Source organism: Aspergillus niger (assembly GCF_000002855.4).
Source record: "Aspergillus niger supercontig An02".
Lineage (NCBI taxonomy): Eukaryota > Fungi > Ascomycota > Eurotiomycetes > Eurotiales > Aspergillaceae > Aspergillus > Aspergillus niger.
The window spans coordinates 1731898-1757430 of NT_166519.1; the positions used below are offsets into that span (position 1 = coordinate 1731898).

A 25533-nucleotide genomic window follows, 5' to 3' on the forward strand; every position below is an offset into this window, starting at 1 on the left:
ATCGTCGCTGAGTGGAAAGGTTATCCAACATGGAATTGACCACCACAATACAAGGTATTGGAATTCATCACTGTATTGTTTTTTGTTTTCTTCCCGGTTGTGGGTTATTTTCTTCTGGAATATTTGTTTTCTAAGCTCTGCGAGTGGTAAGAAAACCAGTGGAAAGGGAAGGAAGAAGTGAAATAATTGGAATGGTATAGTGTTAACAAGAGAAAAAGTTGTTAAAAGTTAAAAGGTAAGAAAGAGTGAGAAAGACGAATAATAAGTGTTAATCAAACTCATATCCCTACATCTCGACCGTGTCTCATCAATCGCCCCGCTCGTCATGGTGCAGGCGTGCCGTTCTGCTTGCTTCCGGGCGTTGCACTTCGATCTTGGGAGACTTCGCCCGATGGCTGTGGTGTCGCTGAGCTGGGCCGGTTTTGGGCTGCTGCTGCTAATTGAACTTTGTTCCTCTCCATCATAATGGCTTGTTCGGCAGCGCTCCGAGCATAGGTCATGGCCGCAGCTGAATTGGAATATCCTCCTGATGGCGGCGGGGCTTGGTTCGAGGGGTAGTTCCCATAAGGAGGGGGCTGCTGGCCTGGTTGTTGTTGCGGCACGAACCGTTGTTGTGGGTTGGCTGAGCCTGGAGCAGCGAAAGAGCCCCGGGGAGTAGCGTATGAAGGAGGTTTCTGGGGGGATGCGCTGCGTCCGGCTGCATAGGGCGCGTTATAGGGCGCAGGCTGTCCGGGACGCGGGGTGTAGGGCTGGGGAGACCCCTGACCCGCGGCGGGAGGGCCCTGTTGTCCCGGGTAGGGGTGGTAGCCATTCTGGCCGGGACGTTGGTACTGGTTGTATTGCGGAGTGGGCTGCTGCGCGTAACCAGGGAAGTAACCTGGTCTCTGCTGCGGTGTTGACGGAGGGCGTGCTCCAGCGAATTGCTGAGGATGGCCAGGAGTGTATGGCGCTGGCGTGGAGTTCTGCCTTGCCCCGTAGTAAGGCTGTGGCGTCTGGAAAGTCTGAGGCTGCGTTCGCGCGTTGGCCGTAAATGCTCGTTGGTTGAACTGCGCCTGGAAGCTACCGGAACGTGAAGGAGTTGAAGTCCTATTCGCGCCGCTGGTGGCAGCCATGGCAGCTGCACGCTCCTGCTGCAAAGCATAGTCATCCTTTTCCATTGTGCCCTGGTACTCAGGATTCTCAACCAGGATCTTTTGGCTGATGTTCAGCTCGGCCAGCTGGTCACCGTCCAACTTGGCAACAGCGTAAGGTGGCAGAGTCGCGACAAGAGCTGCTAGACTTGACTTGAGCGTCTCATACACAGTCTGCTCTGCCGTCGACGGAGTGTCTGCTCCTGTGGCATCGGGCGTCGTTTCTTTAGGCTCGGTTCCTTGACCGCTAGAAGCCGTAGTCTCCAAACTCCGAATCTTTTGGTAGGAGCTAAGGGTCTCTAGCAGATCAGAGACATCGCGCAATACGTCGTCCATTTCTCGCTCTTGATCGTCCTTTTCCGTAGATATATCTGTATGCCCGATGTTGTCCGCAAAATMGTCGGGGTTGAACGTTTTCACCATCTCCTCCAGAGTGGACTCGTCAAGATCGCCGATACTTCCGGGCTGCACCGATGTGGAATCTTTCTGTTCATCTTCCACGTACGGTAATGAGAGGAGCGTATTCAGACGTCTTGCTCCACGTTTGCTCCACCACACCAGATTTTTGKAATCGGCTTGCTCGACAGCTCCAGAGCTGTCAAAAGAAGGAGCAAAAGACGAGTACACCCCTTGCAAAAGGGCAGCATCCTCGTCAATGCTCAGCGCAGGGTCATCGGTTGGAACTTCCTCGCCCGGTTGCTGAGAAGAATGCTGTTTCTGCCGACGACTCCAGACAGACGGAGAGGATGTGACCCCACCATACTGAAGCCAATGCCCCGAAGGGAGAGGTGCAAGGCAGTAATTGTTCCGATCCCCGAGAAAGGCCTTATAGTCGGTGATGGCTTCAAAAGGATCGATCCAGCCGTTGGTAGCAGTGCGAGTAGAAGCTCTGGATTTGCGCGGCACCTCTAATTGGGGCAGTGTTGAACGAGGCGCGAACACCTCGCCGAAAGTTCTCTTATGTTCTTTGACAGTAGTCTCTGCTTCAAATGGCTGCACCTTGGTGGTGGAGATCCCGTTAGGCAAGCCGATTTCGCGCAAGGGCGCTTGCACCTCCACAAATTTATCTGCATTAGCGTCATCCGAAGGCAGTGGAACCTTGACGGTTTTCTGCAAGCTTGAGTAAAGCTGCTTCGGATTTGCGGGATTTCCAAACAATGTCAACACGAGGCTGTCATTTCGGGTCTCAACAGTAGTCGGAGTAGATTTTGCCGGGGCTTCTCCGTCCTCTTCCGACGCCTCAGTCTTGATGTTGGCCTGGCTCACATGTGCCTGGCGAACAAGGCTATTCAGGAGTTTCTTGAACGCCGCGATGCGGTTGACGGTCTCTGTCAGAGGTGACCCGTCAGCTGGAGCAGGCGTTGCTTGAGCTTTGTTCCGCTCTATCACCGCCGCCGACGCCTTCTCAATATCGCTCAAAAACTCCGACAAACTACTGTATCGGTCTGACGCCACCCGTGCTTGAATGCTCGAACTCTCGTCTTTATCACCGGACACCTTTGCGCGTTTCGAACGTGGTTTTGCCGGCGACGACGGTAAAGGACAGGATAGGAGATGCAAATCGGCATCGCTCCTGACATGGGTTAGTGGGAAGTAGTCACGATTTAGTGGTGACGCGGAGTGCTCACTTGCTCAAAATGTCCACCAAATTGCGTAGCGTTTCCTGTAATTTTGCCTTTTCTTGCGATTGCGCCGCAGAAGCGCTAGCGTCTTGGACGGCCTTCTCGTCGTGACTCGCGACACGCTTTCGCTTGCCTGGAGTCGCCAGGACAGATGGTTCGGGCGTATTTTGCGACTGGTCGCCATTCGTGACCGGCATCGGGGCCGTCCCTCCGCCTTCGTCTGCACTCATGGCTTGGGGTCGCGCCGTTCTCGAACTCTTCTTTGACGCGAGTACAAAATGGCCTCGATTATTCCTTTTTTTGCGAAGCCGCTCAGGAAGGTCCAACAGGCGACAGAGTGTGACAGCGAACACACAATCGGCCAAAAATAAATGGGAGACAAATGGAATGAAGGGATATGATTCGAGAGAGGCGGAAAATAGTCGTCGGTGATTGAGTGTTCCTTGTTCTCCGAAGCGGATGCGCCAATAGTTACGAGGCTCGATCGAGAAGCGGTACGCTGCAGCTAGGGAGGATTAGATCGCGACGCACACGGCAATGTCACAACGACAGTAGATTGACACGGAGTAACAAGCTCCTTGACGCCACAAAAGCAAGCGGGTTCAGGGCAAGTCAGGGCGCAGAGCTGAAAGGACGCAAGACGGACTCCATCTCCAGGCGGGAGAGTAGCGAGATCCTCCTGCGCGCCATGCCAGAACCGCAACTCGTGACGATCAGTCACGTGACCAAGCTTTTTTCCCCAATCGCCGGGACGCTCCATGCGGCCGCTGCTCTTGTTACTTGTCGACTACCAGGGACAAGCGACATCACGTCCGGGATTGACTGTGCTGTGGCTACTCAATGTCCTCTCTTCATGGATGTCATCGGTCTTAAGTCATGTGTCGAGCCGCTCGAGGGTTTCCTCTCTGAGAGCGGCGCATTTGTCCAACAGCACTGTTTGGCGGAAGGTATCGCGGAATCAATCTTGTCTTTCGTTTTGTTCATTATACTGACTCTGGAATTGTTCCGATAGGGATTTCTCTACTATAGCTTTCTCCAATCCACAACGGGTCCGACGACGAAAGTCTGCCATGGCGGTCTCCAAACTTCTCGTTCGTTTCGGCTCTTAAGCGTACTCGGAGGCCCGGACCATCTCCGGTCTGGATACGTCCAAAATCAGCAATTGGCGACGGAACAGTCAGACACTAAAGGCGATGGTAGTCCCGGTAATGACTGGTTTAAGTTACGTCTCCAACCCCCGCTAAGTCAGTCCTACAATGTTTCGGGTGCGGGCCCGGACTTGCCCGGCCTGAGAGCTGTAGACGTCAGAGAGTCAGGGGGAGAACTGAGAGATGAAGCTGTACTTCAAAAGGATGGTGAAGATGGTGATATACATGTCAATCAGGAAACCGAGATTGGGGAGGAAAGCAAGGCTTTGGGAGAAGGTGGAGGCCGAGAACAGAGCGCGAGCCAGCCCGACAGCACAGACGTCCATTCCAAGCCTCTTCGCTTGACTAGACACACAGAACCATTGTCGGATGGACCAGGAAGACATAAACACCTACGGCCGGAGAACAAAATGCCCAACTCACGCAAACGAACCAAGAGAAGCGATTCACACCCTGGGCCAACTCCTACGGAGTACCTTATTGACACCTTGCAAAGAGTGCATCAGTCTCATGGCGCGGAAAGCTGCAGCTGGGTTTACAATACCAAGAACACTGGAATCATGACCTCTCTAACACAAAGGCAACGGGACAATTTCAAACGCTACCACCGGCTTTCATTACAGAGAATTGTCGCTGATTACATAGAGCTGTTGGATCCCCTTTCGGATCAAGCAAACTCGGGCATGGAGTCTGATTCACCACTGGAATCGGAAGCCCTGCAATCAGTTTTCAGCGAAGATAACCTCAACTACCTCGCAGCCCGACAGTACTCCGCCGCTGATGTGGTGGCATGGGCATGGGTTCTCAAGAGCAGCACGCCTTATGAAGCCATTCTTCGAGTTCTACTCTTAGAAGCAGATCGAAGCTCAAGTCCCGATTGCTCGATCAAGATGGTGCCCCCTTTCATTCCCCTCCTTCTCCTGCGTCAGAGTCTGGACGCTAAGGCTTTCCGACTGCTTTTGGTTTATTCGTTGCACCTTTTGGGCGGACGAGCTCTTCCGACACCCGGCATGGCGATGGAAGCGATGACCGATGATGTAGAGCTTGTCCAGCAGGATGTGCTCGCGAAGCCACTGATAGAACCCAACATGTGCGTGACTTATGTGATTCGGTTACTTCATCACGCTCGCGAGCTATGGCCACAGGCCCAGCTTACTATTGCTCGCGCCTTTGCGTTTTATCTGGATAGTCTTGAGAGCGAAGGCAAAGGTTGGACGGTCGCGACAGAACGAATCAATCAGTTTATGGCCGACAAGTTCAATACCGTGCTTCGAATACTTTCCTTACCCTGCAGGCACAACCCGTTTACGTCCGCCTCCCTGCAGCAACAAGCGCAATTTGAGCTTCTTCGAGCCATGGCGCGACACCAACCTGCTTTGCCGGTGACACGTCGTGGATACCAGGGTATTGTCGCGGTTCAAATTGCTCATAAGAAGACACTGGCAGAACGGCAATCTGCGGAACTGAAAGCTCCGTCGTGGCCCCCTTGGAAGGAAGACAAGATAGGCTTCGATGTCAAGCGGGGTGTTGAGGGCATGAAAAGCCGCGCAATGCGGGTACTGTCACAAATGAAAGAGGCGGGCTATTCGCAATCTCGCTGGGAAGAGGTATCTAGTATCCTAGCAGGCTGGGACACAGACAAAAGCCCAACAATTCAAACGAGGTCATTAGTACCTCGCCCGGAGACTGTACAAGGGCCTTCCGGGGATCCCAAACACCACGCCATTTGGGTAGCTCGGATCCGGGCTACGAGGACGGTGCGGGAAGCCTGGGCATGCTTCCTCTCCTACCGCGACCAGGGACTGCCTCCACGTGGTGCCATTTACGCTGCCATGGCTGAGAAATTGATCTTCCGACAAAAGAGAGCCCGCAATAACTCTCATCGAAGCAGTCAAGCACTACCAGGTGACGGAAAAGAGGTCTTCGCGGAGCCGTCATCTGTCCGAGATTGGATCTATGTCTCTACGGAACCGCCCACATTAGATGATTTTCTCCGTGAAATGCTCTCGCAGGGTATCCGGCCCCGGGGAAGATTCCTAGCTTTGCTTCTGCGCAATGCACCGACCTTCGGATCAGGTTTAGACTACCTTCGTTGCAGTGACTTGACAAAGGAGCAGTTAGAGGATTTATGCACCGTGTCAGGTCAAGGATGGGGCGAACAAGCTCAGGCGAACAAGACATTGAACAGTTTTCCTGACTACCTTATCTCATCCTTCGTCGCGTTCCTGTGCAATTTCTCGACTGTCGGGCATCATAGCACGGCGCACTGTGAAAGTTCTGTGGGAGATATGTTCCCGATACTCCTGGGCCGCCATTCAACTAATCCTTCGTACTCGACTACGCTTTTTGCATACTCCGAAGAGTTGAAGACAAGCGAGGATCTTCGTCACCCGAAAATTCTAGCGCATGCACTTAGTCTTCTCCAGGCGCAACAGTCGCGTTCCCCTCAGGCGTGGATTCCAGTCATGTCTGCCCTGGCCCGAGACCGCGTTGGGTCCACATCTCATAGATTGGGACGGCACGCACGGTTGGTACTATCCTGGTACGAGGTCTTGGAGCTCACAGCGTGGATGGCTAAGCGTCAAATCGAGCCTAGCTTGGAAGCGTTCCAGGTTCTCTGCTACAGCTTTTCACGGGTAGTGGTGGCGGGAATCAAAGAGCCCGACGCGGTGGAAGAAGGGCTTGTTATCGTCAGCGAACTGGCACGGCGAGGGCGACTGACCGGCATGAATCATGCTTCGACACGCTTCGAGGATATGGTGCAGAGTGGGCTCAACATCCTCAAATCCCGGTTTGATGAGCTGGTTCTCCTTGACCCCAAGACTTCTTCCCTGTTCGAGCGAAGTAGATCGTCAATCCAGCATGCCACTGCTTCTCAAGTGACCGTGCCATCTTTGGTTCACGTTCCCTCTCCCGCAGTTCTTCACTCCTTTGTGCGGGCGTTGGGCTTAGCCGAGGACACTGACGGCCTGCTGAGTCTACTTCGCTGGATGCGGCAGTACGAGACTACACTGAAGGAAAAGTATGACGAGAACCTGAATGGCGAGAAGATGATGCGGCGGATCATCGTCGCCGTCCGCATGTTTCTGGAGGGATACTGGGGAAGGTCACCCCAGGCGTTCCGGGAGTGGGAGCCGTCCATGGAGCACACACATGATGTGCACATGCACAACGACTCCGAAGCTGACTCCGCGACATTCTCCGACGCCAGCCTGCAGGAGGCATATGATATCATCACTACTTCGCAAGTCTGGGGTTCATGGCCGAGTGATGAGGAGGTCTTGGATTATATAGCTCACGGGGAGCAAGGATCTCGCGAGGCCGGCGATCGATATAGGCATGCTGTACATTAGTGTAAATAGAACTGTAAAATAGAGCGAATTAATTATATTATTTCTATCAAGCGCTTATCCGCGGCTTCCCCGCAGCCGCCCGGCTTTCCCCACAGCGGCCCTCAAGCACTGCTCAATTCTCCTCAACCCGAGCTCAGAGCTCACAGCTTGTCCATCCTCATCATCCCTTGCTAAATAACTATACCCTTCACTCCTAAAATAACAACAATGCCTCAACGTCTCTCTATATATACTCCGTTACGATCCACTTTCTCCTACCGCGTCACGGTCGCCAGATTTAGCACGAGCAGCGACAATGCCGTCATCCAGACCCAGCACGTTCCCGCCCCAGGGTCGGGGAACATTCGCGTCCTGCTTTTGAACCGGCCCAAGGCACGCAACGCAATCTCTCGCGATCTCCTCGACGGGCTTGCCAGGAATGTTAAATCTATTGCCGCTGAAGGAGGCTCAGGGCCAACGCGTGCTCTGGTCATCGGCAGCAACGTCGACTCGGCCTTCTGCGCGGGCGCAGATCTCAAGGAACGTGCGGGCATGAGCCGGGAAGAGTACGCGGCCCTCCAGTTCCCCAAACCCCATCACAAACTACTGACCGTTGCAATTGCCATGGCTTAGAACAGCCGAATTCTTATACAATCTGCGAAGCACCTTCCGCAACCTCTCGGAGCTCCCCATTCCCACCATCTCCGCCGTTTCCTCTATGGCGCTGGGCGGCGGCCTTGAACTTGCTCTAAGCACACATCTTCGCGTCTTCGGCTCCTCGTGTATGGTCGGACTTCCCGAGACAAGGTTGGCCATTATTCCTGGGGCTGGAGGTACCTATCGCCTCCCCAGTCTGATTGGCGTGAACCGTGCACGGGACCTTATTCTCACTGGACGGCGCGTATCCGGCCCGGAGTCGTATTTCATCGGCCTATGCGATCGGCTTGTGGAGGTGCTCCCGGAAGAGGAAGGAAAGGAGGGTGTGGCGAGGGAGAAGGTCCTCACGGAAAGTATCAAGCTGGCGCTGGAGATCTGTGAGGGCGGGCCAATTGCCATCAAGCAGGCCTTGAAGGCTGTGAGTGAGTATCAACGGGGCGAGGAGGCTGAAAATGAGGCGTACGACGGCGTGATGGGCACCGAAGATCGGTTTGAGGCTCTCAGGGCGTTCGCGGAAAAGCGGAAGCCCGTCTTCAGGGGGCGATGAAAGAGTCATCTGGAAATTTGTGTTGCCCCATTACGGATGTAAGCTAAGGGACGACCAGGGAATCTTGTGACTCAGGTTAGACGGATCGGAGTGCTGAAGGATTCTAGAACCAGTTCTTTGTGAATCAATGTATTGTGTTGCTTTTGATTAGTACCTGGGTGCCCTGGATACGGAAACTGTACATGTTTTGGTAGTAGTATCAAGGTACCAGGGCCGAAGCTACAGGCAAAAGCCTGCTTGCCTGTCATAGAGCCCTAAGCTTGAAAATCCAGACATTGTCTGAGTTGGTAATTCTAATTGTTGATAATAAATCAGGGACCTACATTCAATAGGCCAATGCAACAAAGGGCATTGTTTCCCACCCATATCCCTCATGATCTCACTACACAATTGCCACAACATAACTACTCTACAATCCTAAGACTTAGCACAACCAGCTCGCAAACATCCTCATACACACTTCCATATTTCATGTTTAAACCCATACCTCCGACCACCAGCCACAAAGCCAGCCATAGGAACAGCTATACGAACCATCTAACACCACTTCCATAACATGCCCAGGACGTAGAGTCAACCAGATTAGAAATAAGTCAGAAGCAGTTACACAAAACTCTGACTCACCTGGAAATATTCTCACTGACGCATCTCGGATAAACATTCCAGACCCATCCCAGGATATTGAATCCGCGGGCACGAACTGTTCGTCATGGACGTACGTATCACCCATCCTCATCATCCATCAGCCTACTAGCTAGCTACCTAAAAAGGTCTACAATAGGTTGCCGATCGGGAAGGGAGAATACGTTAGGTAGTTGAACCCTGGATCCATCCGCGGCTGTTGGACCCGCTTGATCCACTGGCAGCTTTCTTTTCACGGCATTGACTGTTTTGTGCTACATCTATCTGGATTGAAAGGATATTGTGTGCTCTTGTAGATCAGATACACACTTTAACTTGGAGTGACATTGATCGAGTTCATTATAAATATCACGCAGTAACACAGAATTCTAGCTAGTCCCAGGCAGCCGCCATTCGCAAGCATCCTGAGGCTCGAAAAAAGCAAAGCGAAGCAAAGCCTCAGCCTCGTACTTCAGATTCATTTCATCCTGTTCGTATCGCATTGAAAATGAAGAGGCCACGGTAACCAACAACTACTATGTATAACTCTTCAGGAACTACAATAAATGTAAGTAGGTACATGTAAGCAATACATACATACAGACATACATACACACGTGCAGCCCAGAGCACAGCCCTGCGCAGGGCAACGCAGATCGACAGGCAAATCCCCCGGGCAGCAGCAGAAGCAGCAGCTAATGAAGGAACATATTCGAACACTGAAGAAAACTTAGGTACTTTTCGAAAAGTAGTAATTAATGTCGCACCACAAGTCGCATAGGGCTCAGTGGGTGATTAAATTCAGCCTGATGGACTGCCTATTCTATTCTAGTCAAACTAAACCTGATTGAACTAAAGTCATCCTTCTTGCCCAGGCTGCAGAAACTAAGTTTAGGACTAAGCCGTGTTCGGGCGTCAGAGCTCACAGCCACTTCAGGGGATGATGCGGTTTCAGTTTAGTAAAGTTTTGGTATTTCTTGGGAGAGGTTTGACAGTATCTGTGCTCGAATAACATAGTAGATGGGGAAATACATGGGCGGTTCTAGATTGTATGCGAGATGGGATGATAATATCATCTACGTTGCAGATTCGGGATAGAATGGGCTGGACTTCGAGACCCTTCTTTCTTACTTTCTTAATTAGTTGATGTTAGAATATAATAGAACGAATATACCAGTCAAGTCAGGATGCAAGTTCCCCCGCGATCTGCAGGTGAGCTTCGATCTTCCTGGTCAGCGAGGCGGGCGGCATGACCTCTAGTTGGTCAGCCCCCCTGATGTCCACGGGAACCTTGACTGCTACTTCCCTCAGCACGTCCTCCGGATACAGAAAATAGATGTAGCAAAAAGGATAATTGACTGACTTCGAGACGGAAAAAAAGAAATAAGAACTCCATTAATTGATTGAGTAATTAATTCACTCTGCTTATGGTTCCGGGCCTGCTGCTGTTGTTGCTCGCTGCGTACTGTAGCTTGTGCCCTGCAGAACTAGTAGTAACTGCACTGCACTAAACTAAACAGTTGAACCACAGGCACCAGGCACCCCCTCCACCTCCAGTTTGCCCCAGTCATCTGCGAGCCTCATGCTCTCTGTTTCTGACGCTGTCTCGCGCCTTTGCCTACTTTGGCCCCCCCACTGCCGCCCACTCACTCTTTCTGCAAGTAATACTCGTCGCCGCATAAATACCTTTCTTTCAGCTGCCCCGTTGATTCTTTTTCTTCAGTGACTCAACTGACCTGTTGTTCTTTCCCCCCCTTTTCCATCCTTCAAGCCGCTTTTTCTTTTTATAAAACTGTCTTCTTCCTAGCTCCACTAGTTCGTTGGAACCGACAGAGCTTCTTTCGTGCATGGTCGCAATCGTCTCGTTCTAGCCTTCCTTTTCAGGAAATCTTGCTGCGTGAATGTAAGGAATAAGCTACCCCACGCTCCGCTTTATGTCCTCAGTCTGGTAGTCTGGCTGACTCGCATCTCCTTTTCATCGCCATCAGCTACGGTCGACGTCCAGTTGTGGGCAGTTCGAGCCATGTCGGACCTTGCCTCGCGCGTGAAGCAGTACGGGTTGACCCAGGTCTACTGTAGCCCCGAAAAGCCTCTGGTCGACATCGTGTTTGTTCATGGACTGAACGGCCATCCCTACAACACCTGGGCCTCAAGTAACGGCACCTTTTGGCCAGCCGATCTTTTGCCTGAAATTCTTGGTCCGAACCGAGTAAGGATCTTGACTTATGGTTATAACGCGAATGTAACTGCCTTCACCGACGGCGCGTCGAAGGACAGAATCCATAATCATGCCGAAACCCTGGCGTCGGGATTGGCAGCCAACCGCAATGTAAGTGGTCGTTTGTGATCCGCGTCCATTGTTCCTCCTTCTTGGAGAAGGGTGACTAACTGACTTTTCTAGCTTCGAAGCTGTTCTGACAGACCGATCATCTTCGTCTGCCACTCGCTCGGTGGTCTCGTCGTCAAGCGCACACTGATATACTGCCGAAATGTGTCAAATGAAAAGATCGAGCACCTGCGATCCATCTATGTCTCCACCTACGGGATCCTGTTCCTAGGAACACCGCACAACGGTTCGGACGTTGCCAAATGGGGTCTGCTGTTGCAGAACATCTGTAGTGTCGTTATGCCGAAGAAGTTCATGGAGTCGTCTCCTCATCTGGTAAAGGCTTTGAAGACCAACAACGAGACGCTTCAAAACATCAACAGCCTCTTCGCCGACATAACCAGCCGGTTCCACATTTATTTCTTCCACGAGACACTGTCGAGTGATGTCAAAGGGACACGCGAGTTGATCGTGGACGAAAGTTCCGCCGCACCCTACGCTGAAGGTGTCGAACGTATGGGCATCGAAGCTGACCACAGACACATGTGCAAGTTCGATGATGACAACTCTCCTGGCTATGAAGCGGTTGCTGAGGCGCTGTTGCGGTACTCGCGCGATGCCCCGAACACTATCGCAGACCGCTGGGTCGAAGAGGACAAGACCCGGCGTGTTCAGAAGCAAACAAAGATCAGGGAGATATTCAGCCATGGCATGTAGAGCCCCTTTTCCCTCTCAAGGCAAGCACTAACGGATGTAGATCGGATTGAGCCGGAGCAGTTGGGGAGGAGTGTTCCAGATCTTCGCACAATTGGTAGGACACCTCTGCTTTCTGATCATTCGTCTTCTGTCACACTGCGCGAGTATGAGATTGAGGAGCCCCCGGAGTCATCAGTTCATCATAGCAGGCATGTTTAGCCGGTGCTTCGCGGGTGTGATTGGCGATCATTATTGAAGGAACTGCCAAAAAGCACAAAACCAGGCGAAACACGTCATGTCCACTTTTCAGTAACTTATGTGTTTCCACTTTTCTCATTCCTATTATGCTCTTCTTGATTTCTCGCAAATTCTCTGAGATGTATGATGGTTCATGATCTGCCTTTTATGCTATGATACCTGCTTCCTGTACTTTAGTGTTGCTTTCCTATCAACAAATTGTCAAGTCAGATAAGGCTGACTCTTTCCTTCTTAGGTAGTTCTGAAATGGCCCTGCCGGCTGAGAGAAGAAGATCCCTTGTGTCTGATCTCGGCGATAGCATCAACTTGTCCCTATCACAGACCCTCCCAAAGGACCCTTTGTTCGTGGTGCCTCCCGGCTTTCACCCAAACGCAAGTTTTGTAGGGATGAAGGCCCATCTTGACCAATTGCACACCAGGCTGTACAAAGCCAAAAAGAGAGCAGAGCGGCTCGTGGCTGTACTCATCTGCGGAGGCCCAGGGACAGGCAAGTCGCATCTTGCACGCCAGTATGTTTGGACTCATAGAGCCTTCTATCCTGGCGGAGTCTTCTGGGTCGACGCAAAGTCCCGCCAATCAACTTTCAAATGCTTCTGGGATATCGCACAGGCTGCCGCACTGAACGAGGGAGAAGTATTCGAATATCCAGACACTAATACGTCACAGAAGTATGTCGATTCGGTGCGAAACTGGCTGCAAGCTCGCGAAGAATGGCTTCTGGTGTTCGATGGGGTAAGCTTCGGTCAAGACAGTGATCTTAACGACTTCAAGCAATTCTTGCCGTTTAATAAGAAGTGTAGCATTATCTACACCTCGGTCGATAAGACACTGAGGAAAAAGCAGCGCCTGTATGAGCCGTTCTGCCTCTCAGTCAAGCCTCTAGAGGTTACGGAAGCCTGCAAATTACTCTTCGAAGACCTTGGCATCAGGAGACCCACCAAGGGGCAAATCCACAAAGCCACTGCGCTTGTCGAGCATTATGAATGCCTTCCTCTGGCAATACATGCCATCAGTCATCGGCTGGCAGCAACATCGAAGCCAATTGAGAGGTACCACATCAACTCTCATTTAACCGACGAGAAGCTGGCAGAGCCTTTTCTAAGCATCATGCACGACCTCTATCGCACGGAGCACTTTGAGGCCCTGAATTTGATCAACCTTGTATCTTTCTTCAGTCATCATGTCCCCGTCGGCCTTATAACACTCGGAATTTCCGCACTCGGCAGATGGAATGTTGACATTCTAACAAGCAGTAGACCCGGTGAGAGAGGCGACATCGACACCACTCTTGGGGTCCTCATTAGATACGGACTGATCGAGAGGGTGTCGGACGCTTATGCACTGCACGCAAAAGCTCTCTCGCCACAGCTTGAGAAAGATAATGTTCTAGACATGAAGTCTGTGGCCCCTGACTTATCGGAGTCGCAGACAGAAAGTAGCCAGGATGCGTTCTTTTCGGTTTATCAAAATTCAGGCGCGGGGACAATCGATATGATCAAGACCCACAGTGTCGTCCAAGGTTTCTGCAGAGATGAGCTCAAGATCATGGACCGGGAAGAGAAGCGGTGCAATGCACAGGCGGGAAAGTCTGAGGCTGGTTTCTATGACTCGTGGCTGGTTGTCGCTACCCATGTTCTTTGCACATCGTACGAAAGTGCAAAGGCTCGAATGGACCGTATTGATGACTGCGGAATGGTCAAAGACTACCGGGAATATGAAACGCAGGCTTTTAGACTGATCGAAAACTGGCCCAGAAGAAGCCAGAATGAACCTGCAGTACTTCGTGAGGCTCGTGATGATCTGAAGCGAATCATGAAGAGTATTTCCAGCGAAATCGAGAGAATCTCGCCCAGCTCCTCGCAAGAATCGGTCCGCAAACAGAGATCAGTCTTTGATCGGTCAAGCAGCTCTTCGTCGTCAGTACCTGAATCAGCAGCCGAGGAGGGGCGTTGGGATTGGAGCGACATGACGCCTCCCAAAGTAGAATCGCCACAAGAATTGCCAAGATCTCAGCAACGCTTCAACCTCAAGCCATTCTTGCCCCATATTTTCAGGGAATCCAGCCTGGACAGAGACGGTGGATACGAGAGTGACAGAGAAAGCACCAATGCTCCGATCCGTACCTCACCAGCGCTTTCACAACAGAGTCAGCAAGCAGAGACGCCCAAGTCATCGCTGACGTCCAGTTCTTCGCCGCCTATCGACGATCATGGCTGGCACATGGTCGTAAAGAAGCATTCGAAAACTAGGATAAGAAAGGATGAAAGATCAGTGCAGCGGCCGAGATTTCCCCGTAACATCAGAGGCTCCCAGCTGGCAGCTCCAGTCTTGAAAATATTTCCTGTCGAGGGGAGAAGCGCTTCCAGCAGCACGTTGGGTAAAAGTCGGAGAAGCTCGTTTGCCTCCGCGTCAGAGGCACTCACAGCTGTGCAGCACTCCAGTCCTCCGCACTCCCATGAGGATATCACAGCCATCACGAAGCGAGCGACTGGTCGGTCATCTTTGGAAAAGGAGAATACCCCAACCTATGCCACGGTGGCAGCCAGGCTTACTCAGGATGGAGAGTTGCCCTCAAAGAAGCGATCATCGTCAACACCAGGAGGTAATGGTAGACCGGCGCTTCTGTCACTGCAGAACAAATCATCGGGCGAGTCGCTGCAGAGTCGTTCTAGCAATGCACATCCATCGCCCCTTTCAGCAGAGTTCAAGCCTGATCGTATGACCCAGTCAACCTATAGCGAGCCTGATCAAGGATACCTGCAACATCAGCTCAATGCCCTAGATCTGGGGATAGCACAGGAGTCTCAGTACCGGACCCGTCACTTGTCTACTGTGCGATCAATAGCACCTCCGGTGGGTGACATGTCCGCCAGTACACCGTCGATCTTAACGTATATCCCTCCACCCCCTCCACTGCCATATGAAGGGAATATCGAGGTTACGGTACCACGACGTGTGGGTGTGGCCCAACCAAGCTCCATGGGACCATCACCGAGTCAGACGAGGCCAGTCGCTCACCCATCTGCATTCATGCCAGGAATCTCACCTCCGAGCTCTCTCGCTACCGACCCCCTTCTTGGGTATTCCTCGGAGCCAGCTCCGGAGCCGATGTCGCGAAACCAATCCGCGCAGTCTCACCAGTCCTGGTCAACTGAGCCGATTCGGTACCCGCCGCGCTTCTCTCCACTTCCAACTACAACGCCCGCGCAGTCTGCCATAGCTAGTGGCGTTCCGCAAGTTATGCCACCTCAGCACACGCTATCCGGAACAGGAAGCTGGGTTGCGGAAATGCCACAACAGGGGCAGCCACCACCGGTGGTAAGTCCTCGTAAGCCAGAGGTAGCTTACGCCGCACAAGCACAAATCCGACCGATCAATACACTGGATGGCCAGGTCGCTGCTATGGACCCTTTATGGGCGGCCGAGCCCGCGTCGTCACTGCATTTCGGGGCTCACCGTGTGGATGTGCGTGACGCCCGGCAGCGGCTGGGTGGACGTGTTCACTATCCCGCACACCTGCCACCGGCAATTCCAGGGTATCCCATGTACCACCCAAATTTGTCTGGGCCCTTGATCCCGCACGAGATGGCAATTCCAGTGGCGGAGTCCCATGGACTGCGAGCGCGGAGCGGCAGCTCACCCCCTCGCCCTGACTTTGACGGATTTAGCATGAGTCAATGATCGATGAGACAGAAACGGGTATTCTGTGAGTAAAATCAAAAACACATACAAGCATAAGGATGCAGGTGAAACAATGAAAAGGGCAAACTGAAGAAAGGGGAAAACATATAAAAAAAATTGAAAGTGACGAACCATGATGATAATGATGTGACGGATTAATTAGGGGACAGCACAAGCACCCGGTGTTTCGGAGTTCTGTTCAGGATTTTATGGCCATGCATTCTTGGAGCAGAAGATTAGGAAGAAGGGTGGTAGCATCTAGAGGTGTTGGTAGAAGAAGGATATCACAATACAGGTGGGAGCATTGCATTGGCGTTTGTTAGTGTTAATCGGATAACGCGACTTAACAACTGAATTTCTGTCTGAGTTTTTCGTCACATTTTTTCTTGTTCATTCTCGTGATCCTTGAGGAGACTGATCAGGGCTTCAGCATGCTCTTGCATGAGATAGTACCCGCTGGCTGTTGCGCTATGTTGAGAGCTGTGAGCGCAACAGCCAGCGGGGCTACCGACCAGGGGAAGGATGCACTAGAGGACGATCGCGACGGCAGTTGGACTGGGTTTGGGGTGGATCGGGCGGGAACCAAAGCGCGCCTTGGTCACGATCAACGCTAACCCCAATCGGGACTTGCAGTGACAGCCCATCGACGTAAGAGATACATAACCTGGCCGCCTGTGGTGATGACGTCTTCCAGCAGCTCAACCAGCTATAAAGATTGTCAGTGCCAGCATCATGGAGGTAGCCTTTTGGTAATTCGAACATTGACTAAGAAACCAGTCTATTTGAACATTCTGATCCAGAACATCTACTTCTGACCTCTACAATTTTCCATCCTCAATCCCATCAACTTGAATACCTTACAAGCCACCATGTCTTTCCTCACCCGCATTGCCCCCGCTGCTCGCACATCTACGCTGTCTCTCCGACCTGCGACTACTCCCGTATTCTCCGTGGGTGCCACCCGCTCGATCTCCGCCACTGCCCGTCGTGACAAGGGACCCATCGATGCCACCAAGGACACCCTGAAGAAGGCCGACCGCAAGGTTTCGGATGCCGCTGTGAAGGGCATTGAAGTAGGAGGTATTTAGATCACCAATACCCTGTTGCACGGGATCCCTCGCTCATCATGATGTGCAGAAAACGCCGCTGAAAAGGTTAAGAGCACCGTTGGCAGCACCACCGCTGAGGCCAAGGCCAAGACCGACGAACTGTCTGGTGAGGCATCTCAAGTGGCTGGCCAGGGTAAGGGCAAGGCCGAGGAGGCACTCGGTACTGCCAAGGGCAAGGCAAAGGAGGCCGCTGGAGAGGTCAAGGGTAAGGCCAAGGAAACTGCTGGACGGTTTTAAACGGGACCCCAGGTGGAGACACTAAACGCACGCTTGACGACCTGCATGAAACAATCAAAGATGGGGAATCATAAACCTGTACTATTATATTCATAGTTAATGCATTGGAATGAACGATCTAAAGCAAAAAGTGGAGTGTATTTTTGGCTGATGAGATAAGATTCGTCAGGCTTGCTTAGTGCTTAGTAGTAGAACGTGCGGCAGATTACGCCACGCCACCCAAAGGGAATCTGGGGTACAGAAGGTTATGTTCTAGTTTTGTTATCCATGGGTCGGAAGAAGAACAGTATAGCCCTGAATAACCTATCTTGTAAACAGAGATGGTGGAATCAGTCTAACATGTATTTTCCATCATCATTCTCTACGGCGACGGAATTGCCAGTGTCCGGGTGTGCCTGCGTCATGCGGACCCATCGTCTCCATCCATCTTGTTGAACCGAGGCTTTTTTCTGGGTCTCGCTTCATTGCCCTTTTCGGCTCTCCTCAATTTGTCTTACTTTTGCCCCCTTTGCTTTTTCTTTCTTTCCCCATCTACAATCATTGCCCGTTCGACTTTCTTTTCCCGTTAGGGATAGGTCTTTTAGTTATTTGTCGTTATTCCCCGGGAGTCGATATCACTCTTTTTTGTTTTTGCGTTCTTCATCTGCAAGTTACAGTTTGCCACCATGAGCAAATTAAGCAACCCTGTCAGCCTGTTGGCGGCAATCCTCGTGCGAGTCCCCCTCGTTCTCAAGACCATTCTCCTACATGCCATTCGTCTCTCGCCAGTCACGGGGAAACAAGATTTGCGCACTGAGTTAACCGTCGCCATCATTCGCTCATTCCTCGTTTTTACCTCGCCCGTGGGCAAGCAGCAAAGAGACAGCATGCGCGACCCCGGTATCAAGGGTCCCATGTGGGTGTCCAAAGTGACCTTTCCCAAACCAGAAGCGGATGTCCAGGACGCAGTCGTCAAGGCCATTGAGGCCCTGAAGACAGGAGATGAGACATATAATATCCCTGGAGTAATTCCGCTTGAGGCAGAGTGGACAGGATATCGCAGTGGTGTGCACAAGAATGCGCCGCAGCCGGATATTTCGGAAGAAGCCAAATATGAGGAGCTGAAGAAGGAGTCGAAGGAGGATATGGTGATTCTGTATCTCCATGGAGGAGCTTACTTGTAAGTTGCCCTTGATGCTGTCTGGAATCTCCGAATTCTGACGTCTTCGATGTTTAGCCTTTGCGACCCATGCACCCATCGCCCGCTCGTCGCTCAGCTGTCGAAACGAACCAGTGCCCGTGTTCTATCGGTGCGCTACCGTCTTGCCCCTCAGAACCCGTTCCCTGCTGCTCTTGTCGATGCCCTTACTGCATACCTATCGCTCGTCTCTCCGCCTCCGGGCTCTCTCCACGAGCCCGTCGCGCCGAACAAGATCATTGTCTCCGGTGATTCAGCCGGAGGTAACCTTTGTCTTGTTTTGCTCCAAACGCTCCTCACACTCCGTCGCGTCTGCCCTACCGTCCGCTTTCATGGACGTGATGTCCCTATCGAACTTCCTGCCGGCCTAGCCATCAGTTCCCCCTGGTGCGACATCACTCGCTCTATGCCCTCCGTCCACCACAACTCGGTCTACGACTTCCTGAGTCCCCCCACCCAGGATCCCGAAACAGCCTACCGCCCACTTGCTGTGCCCGAGGACGATGTCTGGCCCGTCAAGCCACCTCGTGTGGACCTCTACGCCAACGCCAGCGCCCTTTTGCACCCGCTCGTCAGCCCGCTGGCGGGCCGCGATGAAATTTGGAAAGGCGCGCCTCCGGTGTTCATCGCCATGGGAGAAGAAGGTCTCACGGATGAGGGACTCGTTGTCGCCCGCAAGATGCACCGGGTTGGCGTCCCTGTCGTTGTTGAGCAATTCGAAGGCATGCCGCATTGCTTTGGACAGGTTATGATGGGGACGCCTACGTCTCGTCGCTTCTTGGACGGCACGGCGCAGTTCTGTCGTGATGTCGTGGCTGGCAAGATTACTGCGGATACCCCTACTCCGGCGAAGATTACCTTCATTGGGTATAAGTTACAGTCGATTCGTGAGATACCGCTTGAGAGCGCCGTTCCTTTGACGGATGAAGAAGTGGATACAGTTCTGGAGAGGGGTAAGCAGTGGCGGTTGGAGGGAGAGAAACTACTGGAACAGGAGTGGGTAGAGAAGGCGAAGCTTTAATTCTTTTTGAACGGAGATATGCTATAAAAATGGCGTTTGGGGCTTGATTTGCTATACCCTGCTTGTTTATAGACTTGCTTTATGTATATGCTTGCTAGACAGATGTACATGCATACGATAGCTACATAGATATACTTTCATCAGCACCGTATCGATTTTGTGATCTATCATAATTAGATATCAAAGCGCATAATCAACCCTAATCTCAGGTCTAAGCTATTATCAAAACCATAAAATCCATGGCGACTTTATCATTGAGGACTACGACTTGGTCAAAGTAACTCAGTAGTTATTACAACACATCAATTTCCTTTCGCTGCTCCCTTCTGAACATATCCACCACTACCACAGCATCACGCGCATCTTTGGTGCGCCCCGCAGCAGCCACTCCAGGCTGCCGGTATCCAGTTGTATCTCATTCACATCCCCATCACTCATTGATACTTTTGCTCCATGGTTTTGCCTGTCCGGCTGTAAAAGGCCTTTACAGCCGGCTTCTCGACCGTTGTCTTGTTCTTCAGTATTGGGCGAACACAGGCAATCCACTCATGGCGTCTAACAGCTCCAAGGGATTCTACCACTGCGGCGGAAGGCATGCTCGCTTCGATGCTGATGAAGCCTAACCAGGACGATTCTAGTATGAGTTCTCTATCATCTTCAACGCCAACCAAACACTCCACTTTTCCCTAGACAGCTTCCAGCATCTCCGTTTTCTCTGTTTCTTCGCGGCAATCAAACCCACAATCAGCCTTTCCCCCAAGAAAGATGTCATGGTCAGTACCGGTTTCTCACACCAGGATATTGTCAATTGGATACAGTCGTAGGAGTAGTATAGATCTATTGTAGATCTCTGATGCAACGACACCGTGTTTATGTTTGACCCAGACATCGCGGTCAGTATCAACCAGAAACCCCCAAATTTATATATAGTCTTGCGTGCATCTGAAGTAGGACTAAGACGGATACAGCGATCTGGTCGTGCATTTATTTAACGTACTTCTGGCTTCTATAATAGGTCGATTAGCGTAGAGGGTTTCGAAGGTAACTTTGACCATTTAGTAGGACAATCGACAAGAGTTGTGCCATCAAGTAGAGAATCTTGTCTCTTCATAGTCCCAGGATATCAGCAGGCAAGTACGGCAAAACAGATAATATAGAACGGATTGTATGCTGCGCCGACCAGTTATTGTCCCGTTCATAGCTCCTTGTCTAACGTTCAAGACGTAGAACCTGTCTGTCGCTTAACCAATTAGTGACATATCTCATGACAATTTGCAAATTAGTGATCTTCGTATCATTTCCATGTACTTTTTATGGTCTCAAGGATATAGGTAGTCAAGGAAAGTTCGCCGCGGAAGCTTTATCACTGTCGACAGTCAATCGAGCAACCCGTCATAAGCTAACATATCTTCCCAGACAGCCATGGTAGAGGCATTTGTCAGAGCTGAAATCCTATATGGAGTATCACTGCCCTTATAGAGAACAAAATTCTGGGGATCGTTCGATTATGCGACATGCGGTACTATACGACAGCGAGCACAAGAATTAACCTATCTTGATGCTGACTCCCCTAGCCAGTGTAAACCAAAAAAAAAAAAAAAAATCCACGCCATAAGCCATGTTCGATGCACTATGGGCGAGGAGCATCTCCTGAATTGAGGCAGTGTTTCAATTGGTCCACAAAACGGGTCATAAATGTCAAATGCCCAGTCTGTCTTATAAGTAGGACGATCTAATGGCCAGTCAATATATCAGTGAGCCACCGGTGGTCTCCTTCTGTGATAACTGCGTCGCTCGTATTTTGTGCCCGCTTGCGTTGTGCTTGCCTTTGTCCGGCTCCTGGGCTGTACTCGATCTTACTTCGTCGACCGGGAGGTATCTGATCTATCTTCTCCTGGAAGTGATCCTACCACTTCCCAGATGTACATGCATCACTACTTTATCACTGAAGAAGTTTGTTGTAAAGACCTTCAATTTCTTCTCCCAGTACCCCGTACACTCTTCCGTTTTACCCGAGTGTAGGGTTGTAGCGGTACTTGCTTCCAGACCAAGGAGTGGCGCGCAGCATGCCTCAGTGCCCACTTCTCAGTGATAGGCGCCCCTCTTCTTCCTGTGTCGGTTGTTTTCAAAAGCCCACCCGCGGCCCCCATGGAGCTGGAGGAGGTTGAGTCGATGTAACGAGACCTACAAGCATAATGAACGACACCCATCACCAGTACAAGATGAGTTTCCAGACCTTGAATCTGGTGACTACTTCCCCAGAGAACCAAGTCCGCCGCCATACTGCATATTCGATGCATTTATATACCGAGAAATACCACGTGCGGGTTTTTGCCGATAACCCAGAGGGTTTCCGTATTAGAGCTGTGTCTGTATGATACTGATTAGGGTTGGATTGTGTTATAGCTCTGAAGGGTGGGCTTGGTTAGCCATAGTAGTAGATTTATAGTATAATGTGGGGTATTGGCTTGGTAGATGTCTTCGGTGTCTAATTCCACTATATGGAAATATAATACCATAACCTATAGCTTGAATATGGTTTCTTCTGAGATAATTTGAGATGTGTGTCTCTTGGAGAGGGATTACGGTCGAGTAAAAATTAATACTTAAGTAGAATGGAGAGGAAGATGATGAAAGAAGGAGAAGGGGCTTTTATAGTAATGACTTTCTATCACTTCCTACCAGGGGTGAATTTTGATATTGACTATATCAGTCCTTCTATTCTTCAATTTCTGCCAATATTCACATTGGGATGAAGACTATACTGCAAATGCAAGGAGGCATTGAATGCCGCAGCTAGCAATGCACTAACTGCGAAGAGCTAGCCGCGGCTCCTTGCAGATCGCGATAACCTTAGATAAGAGTGGGTTTAGTGTTTACATATAGATCAGGAGTAGAGATCAATATCAATATATGTTGGTTCTTATAATCAATACTCCATTATCCACCTAGGTATAGATCCCAACCACCATCCATAGTAACGCCAGTAATATCCCAAACGCCCTAATCAGTCCCAAAACAAACCGAACTCCTAAATATATTCATCATCGTCCATAGACCCATCGTCATCCCACGAGGATGCTCGGCCAGACATATCCTCGACTTCCACCTTCAACTCAGGAACTGCCTGTGGAACAACCGGCTGTCCCTTCTCAGGCCACAACTTCGGCGGGGAGAAGAAGCTTCGAAAAGTAGCTTCCGCTGTTGGGAAATTGATCGCACGACCATGGATGCGGATCTCGCCGGTCAGGTTGACCGGAACAGGCTCTTCTTCCACATACCCGTCCCAAAAGCCAAGCATCTGTGCAATGAGCCTAGAAAAGGCGATAGCAATAGTCCAAAGAGGTGTGAATATCGAAGACAAGTGAAGCCAGCGCCAGAGCATTGTCGGTATCACGTATGGGAAACGGGGAGCATCCGGGAGGAGGCAGTTTCCCTGGCAGGTGTCTGAGATGGACGGGTGGCAGTAAAAATCGCACATGGTCGATTCGGAGTAGAACCACAGGAGCAGGATGAGAGAGCACCATCCTAAACGCGTAAGACGTATGCGTCCGGAAACAGGGTTTCGTCTCCATAGCCGTGGAAGGGTTACCAACGCGTAAACACGACCATCGCTTTCCCCGCTACAATTTTCGCAGACGTGCTGCTTGCTTCGTTTGCCCTTCAGGGGAGACGGGATTGCGGCAAGCGTATCCGCATCTCGCGATACTTGGACCTCCAAGCCGTCCAACCCTGTTTTGACCTTTTGGATGTTGTCCGCTAGCGACTTTAGCTTGTCATTCAGCCGATCCAGATCCACTGTTTCTTTATCCCCGGCACTGGCAAGTTCCAGCTTCTTCAAAATCTCCTTCTCGTATGCAGCATCGTCCTCATCCTCGGTCTTTAGCTCACCAGGCTGCCCGTCGATGATGTCCTGAAGTGACTCAATCGTATCGTCACCGACATCTAGTGACTCCTTGTGGTCCTTGTAATCCTTCAACACTGTCTCGAGAGCGCTCTTTGGCAGATCGGGCTTGACCAGCGGTGCTTTCTCCTTGGACTTCGCCGATCCACTCGATTTTCTCGGCTGTCCCTGCTCAGCTTTATTCTCTTGTTTCTCCCGATCCGGCCTTTCCGCATTCTTCAGCTCCTTCTCCTTTTCTCTCTCCTTTTCCAACCGTTCTTTTTCTTCCCTTTGCTTCTCCTCCTTTTGTCTCTGTTCCCTATCTTGTTCCTCCTTCTGTCTTTTCTCTTCCTGCTCCTTTTCTTTCTCTCTTTCTTCCCTTAAGCGTCTTTCTTCGAATTCGTGTGATTGTGAAGCTTGACGGGTATGCGAAGGCACTAGCGACGACTCGAATCTTTCATTCCTCGGAGGTGATGGTACTATATCCCGAGAGAGATGCTCTGGGAGCTCATTGACCCGTTCCACCCGTTCGGTCACCGGTGTATCGATCCATGCCCCCGTCACCACAGGCGTCTTGTCGTAGATGCGTCTCTCGGGATATTTCTGGGCCTCCGGGGTTTTAAGCTCGTTCCGTTGGCCTGGAGACTCTGTCCTCGATAGTTTCCGAAGTAGATCCTGCGAGTCTCTCTTCGTTGGGCTTCGCTTCGTGAATGTTGAGTTCTTGTAGACCACAATAGGCGTATTCGGTATCGGATTACCTTCAGTCAGCTTGTCCGCTTTCTGTTCGGAGAGCTTGTTCTGCGCATCGGACAATGGGATCCTGTTGTATCTATTTGACGGACGTTCGGCCGGCGTGGTGCTTTCGACAGTGATCGGTTCCGTATGGTTGATGTGCGAGTCTCTGTCAAACTTGAGCTTAGGGGGAGATGTCTCCTTTGCCCTCATTGCTAGGTTTTCTGGAAGCTCTGTGCGCCGCGTCATTTTTCTCAACCAGTCACGGCGATGAGCTGCCCGGCTTCCCCAGGTCGACGGGAGATTTAAGGAGGGTCTCAATCCATCGTTTTCTTCTTCTTCCATATATTGCTGCTCTTCCTCTTCCTCGCGCCGTTGCAAGTTCTCCGATGTGAGGGGGTTTGGCGTCCCTGCGTTGCTCAGCACAGGAGACCGGCTGGATGTGGCCCGTCTCAACCGCTTTTCATCTTCGACATGGTCGACTAGTTTTCGGCGGAGGCCGTCGTCCGACTCATTTAAAAAATCCGCATCAGCAGCCGCAAACAGATCGTCTCCCCTCAGTCGCGATGCTGACGATGAGCGTCTGCTGCGACTGTCACGCAACGAAAAGTTGAAGTCTTCATCGTCAGGGTCAAGGTCGGCCAGGCTCCCCGCATCATCGATTTGCCGATATGCCTCCGCCAACTCATTCGGGGGGTTAGACTCGGGAGAAGTGAAGTTGAAACTCTGTCTTCTGTTCCGATTTGGCGTGCCGTGGGTGTATGTGGCGGCTTCGTGATCCGACATATTGTGTAGACGCGAAGTGTAATCGAAAGCGGCACGGAACGATCCAGTTTGGCTGAAGTTCCGCCGATGCTGTCGGCTATTGTAGTCTTGGTAGGTATTAGGTACGAATGACGCGTCAAAATTATCCGTGAGGCGAGTAGGGCGAGCTCGTCGAAAGGGGGACAGTTGCTGGTCCTGGGGGTATTCGCGGTTGCGACGCGCCAACGCCCCTCGGTCGCTCCTGCGTTCGGGGGTAGCAGGCATGATGAGAGACAGGCTCGGCCAATCCGCTCCTTGCGACTAACACAAAGAAGCTAGGGGCAGATGGTGGGCAAGGAATGCAGTGAATGAAGAGCTCGCAAGATCAACACTCCCCAGCAACAGAGCAACAAGCGCAACAACGAGCTCCGCCCGCGGTACTGCTGCGTTGCCCGATCGGGTTAGCCGGATACTGGCGTCATTCCAGTAATTCTTCCACTTTAGCTTCAACTTCTTCCATTTCGGCTAAACCTCCTGATTAATGAATCAGATCTTGATGTGGGTAGTACGCCGCTTGCTTCTCTTCCTCTTTTATTAATGATTCCTTCTGGA

General features: G+C 51.4%; 8 protein-coding genes across 8 annotated transcripts; 6 read left to right on the plus strand and 2 right to left on the minus strand.

The window, feature by feature from the left end:
- Positions 1-323: 323 nt before the first annotated feature.
- Positions 324-2982, minus strand: An02g07300 (uncharacterized protein; the record flags this gene model as incomplete). Its single annotated transcript, XM_001399827.3, has 2 exons — positions 324-2703; positions 2759-2982. The coding sequence occupies 2 exons, from the start codon at positions 2980-2982 to the stop codon at positions 324-326; spliced, it is 2604 nt and encodes an 867-aa protein (XP_001399864.1).
- Positions 2983-3440: 458 nt separating this feature from the next.
- An02g07310 (hypothetical protein) lies at positions 3441-7253 on the plus strand (the record flags this gene model as incomplete). The annotated part of the gene is made up of 2 exons (XM_059746408.1): positions 3441-3725; positions 3765-7253. The coding sequence occupies 2 exons, from the start codon at positions 3441-3443 to the stop codon at positions 7251-7253; spliced, it is 3774 nt and encodes a 1257-aa protein (XP_059600010.1).
- A 207-nt stretch (positions 7254-7460) lies between these two features.
- Positions 7461-8436, plus strand: An02g07320 (uncharacterized protein; the record flags this gene model as incomplete). The annotated part of the gene is made up of 2 exons (XM_001399829.3): positions 7461-7798; positions 7866-8436. 2 exons carry the CDS (start codon positions 7461-7463, stop codon positions 8434-8436), a joined length of 909 nt encoding a protein of 302 aa, XP_001399866.1.
- Positions 8437-11080: 2644 nt separating this feature from the next.
- Positions 11081-12100, plus strand: An02g07330 (uncharacterized protein; the record flags this gene model as incomplete). Its single annotated transcript, XM_001399830.3, has 2 exons — positions 11081-11386; positions 11459-12100. 2 exons carry the CDS (start codon positions 11081-11083, stop codon positions 12098-12100), a joined length of 948 nt encoding a protein of 315 aa, XP_001399867.3.
- A 356-nt stretch (positions 12101-12456) lies between these two features.
- Positions 12457-16018, plus strand: An02g07340 (uncharacterized protein; the record flags this gene model as incomplete). Its single annotated transcript, XM_001399831.3, has 2 exons — positions 12457-12466; positions 12573-16018. 2 exons carry the CDS (start codon positions 12457-12459, stop codon positions 16016-16018), a joined length of 3456 nt encoding a protein of 1151 aa, XP_001399868.3.
- Positions 16019-16887: 869 nt separating this feature from the next.
- On the plus strand, positions 16888-17364 carry An02g07350 (uncharacterized protein; the record flags this gene model as incomplete). The annotated part of the gene is made up of 2 exons (XM_001399832.3): positions 16888-17098; positions 17156-17364. 2 exons carry the CDS (start codon positions 16888-16890, stop codon positions 17362-17364), a joined length of 420 nt encoding a protein of 139 aa, XP_001399869.1.
- A 665-nt stretch (positions 17365-18029) lies between these two features.
- An02g07360 (uncharacterized protein) lies at positions 18030-19562 on the plus strand (the record flags this gene model as incomplete). Its single annotated transcript, XM_001399833.1, has 2 exons — positions 18030-18523; positions 18581-19562. 2 exons carry the CDS (start codon positions 18030-18032, stop codon positions 19560-19562), a joined length of 1476 nt encoding a protein of 491 aa, XP_001399870.1.
- Positions 19563-22593: 3031 nt separating this feature from the next.
- An02g07370 (uncharacterized protein) lies at positions 22594-25206 on the minus strand (the record flags this gene model as incomplete). Its single annotated transcript, XM_001399834.3, has 1 exon — positions 22594-25206. One exon carries the CDS (start codon positions 25204-25206, stop codon positions 22594-22596), a length of 2613 nt encoding a protein of 870 aa, XP_001399871.1.
- Between the last annotated feature and the right edge of the window lie 327 nt (positions 25207-25533).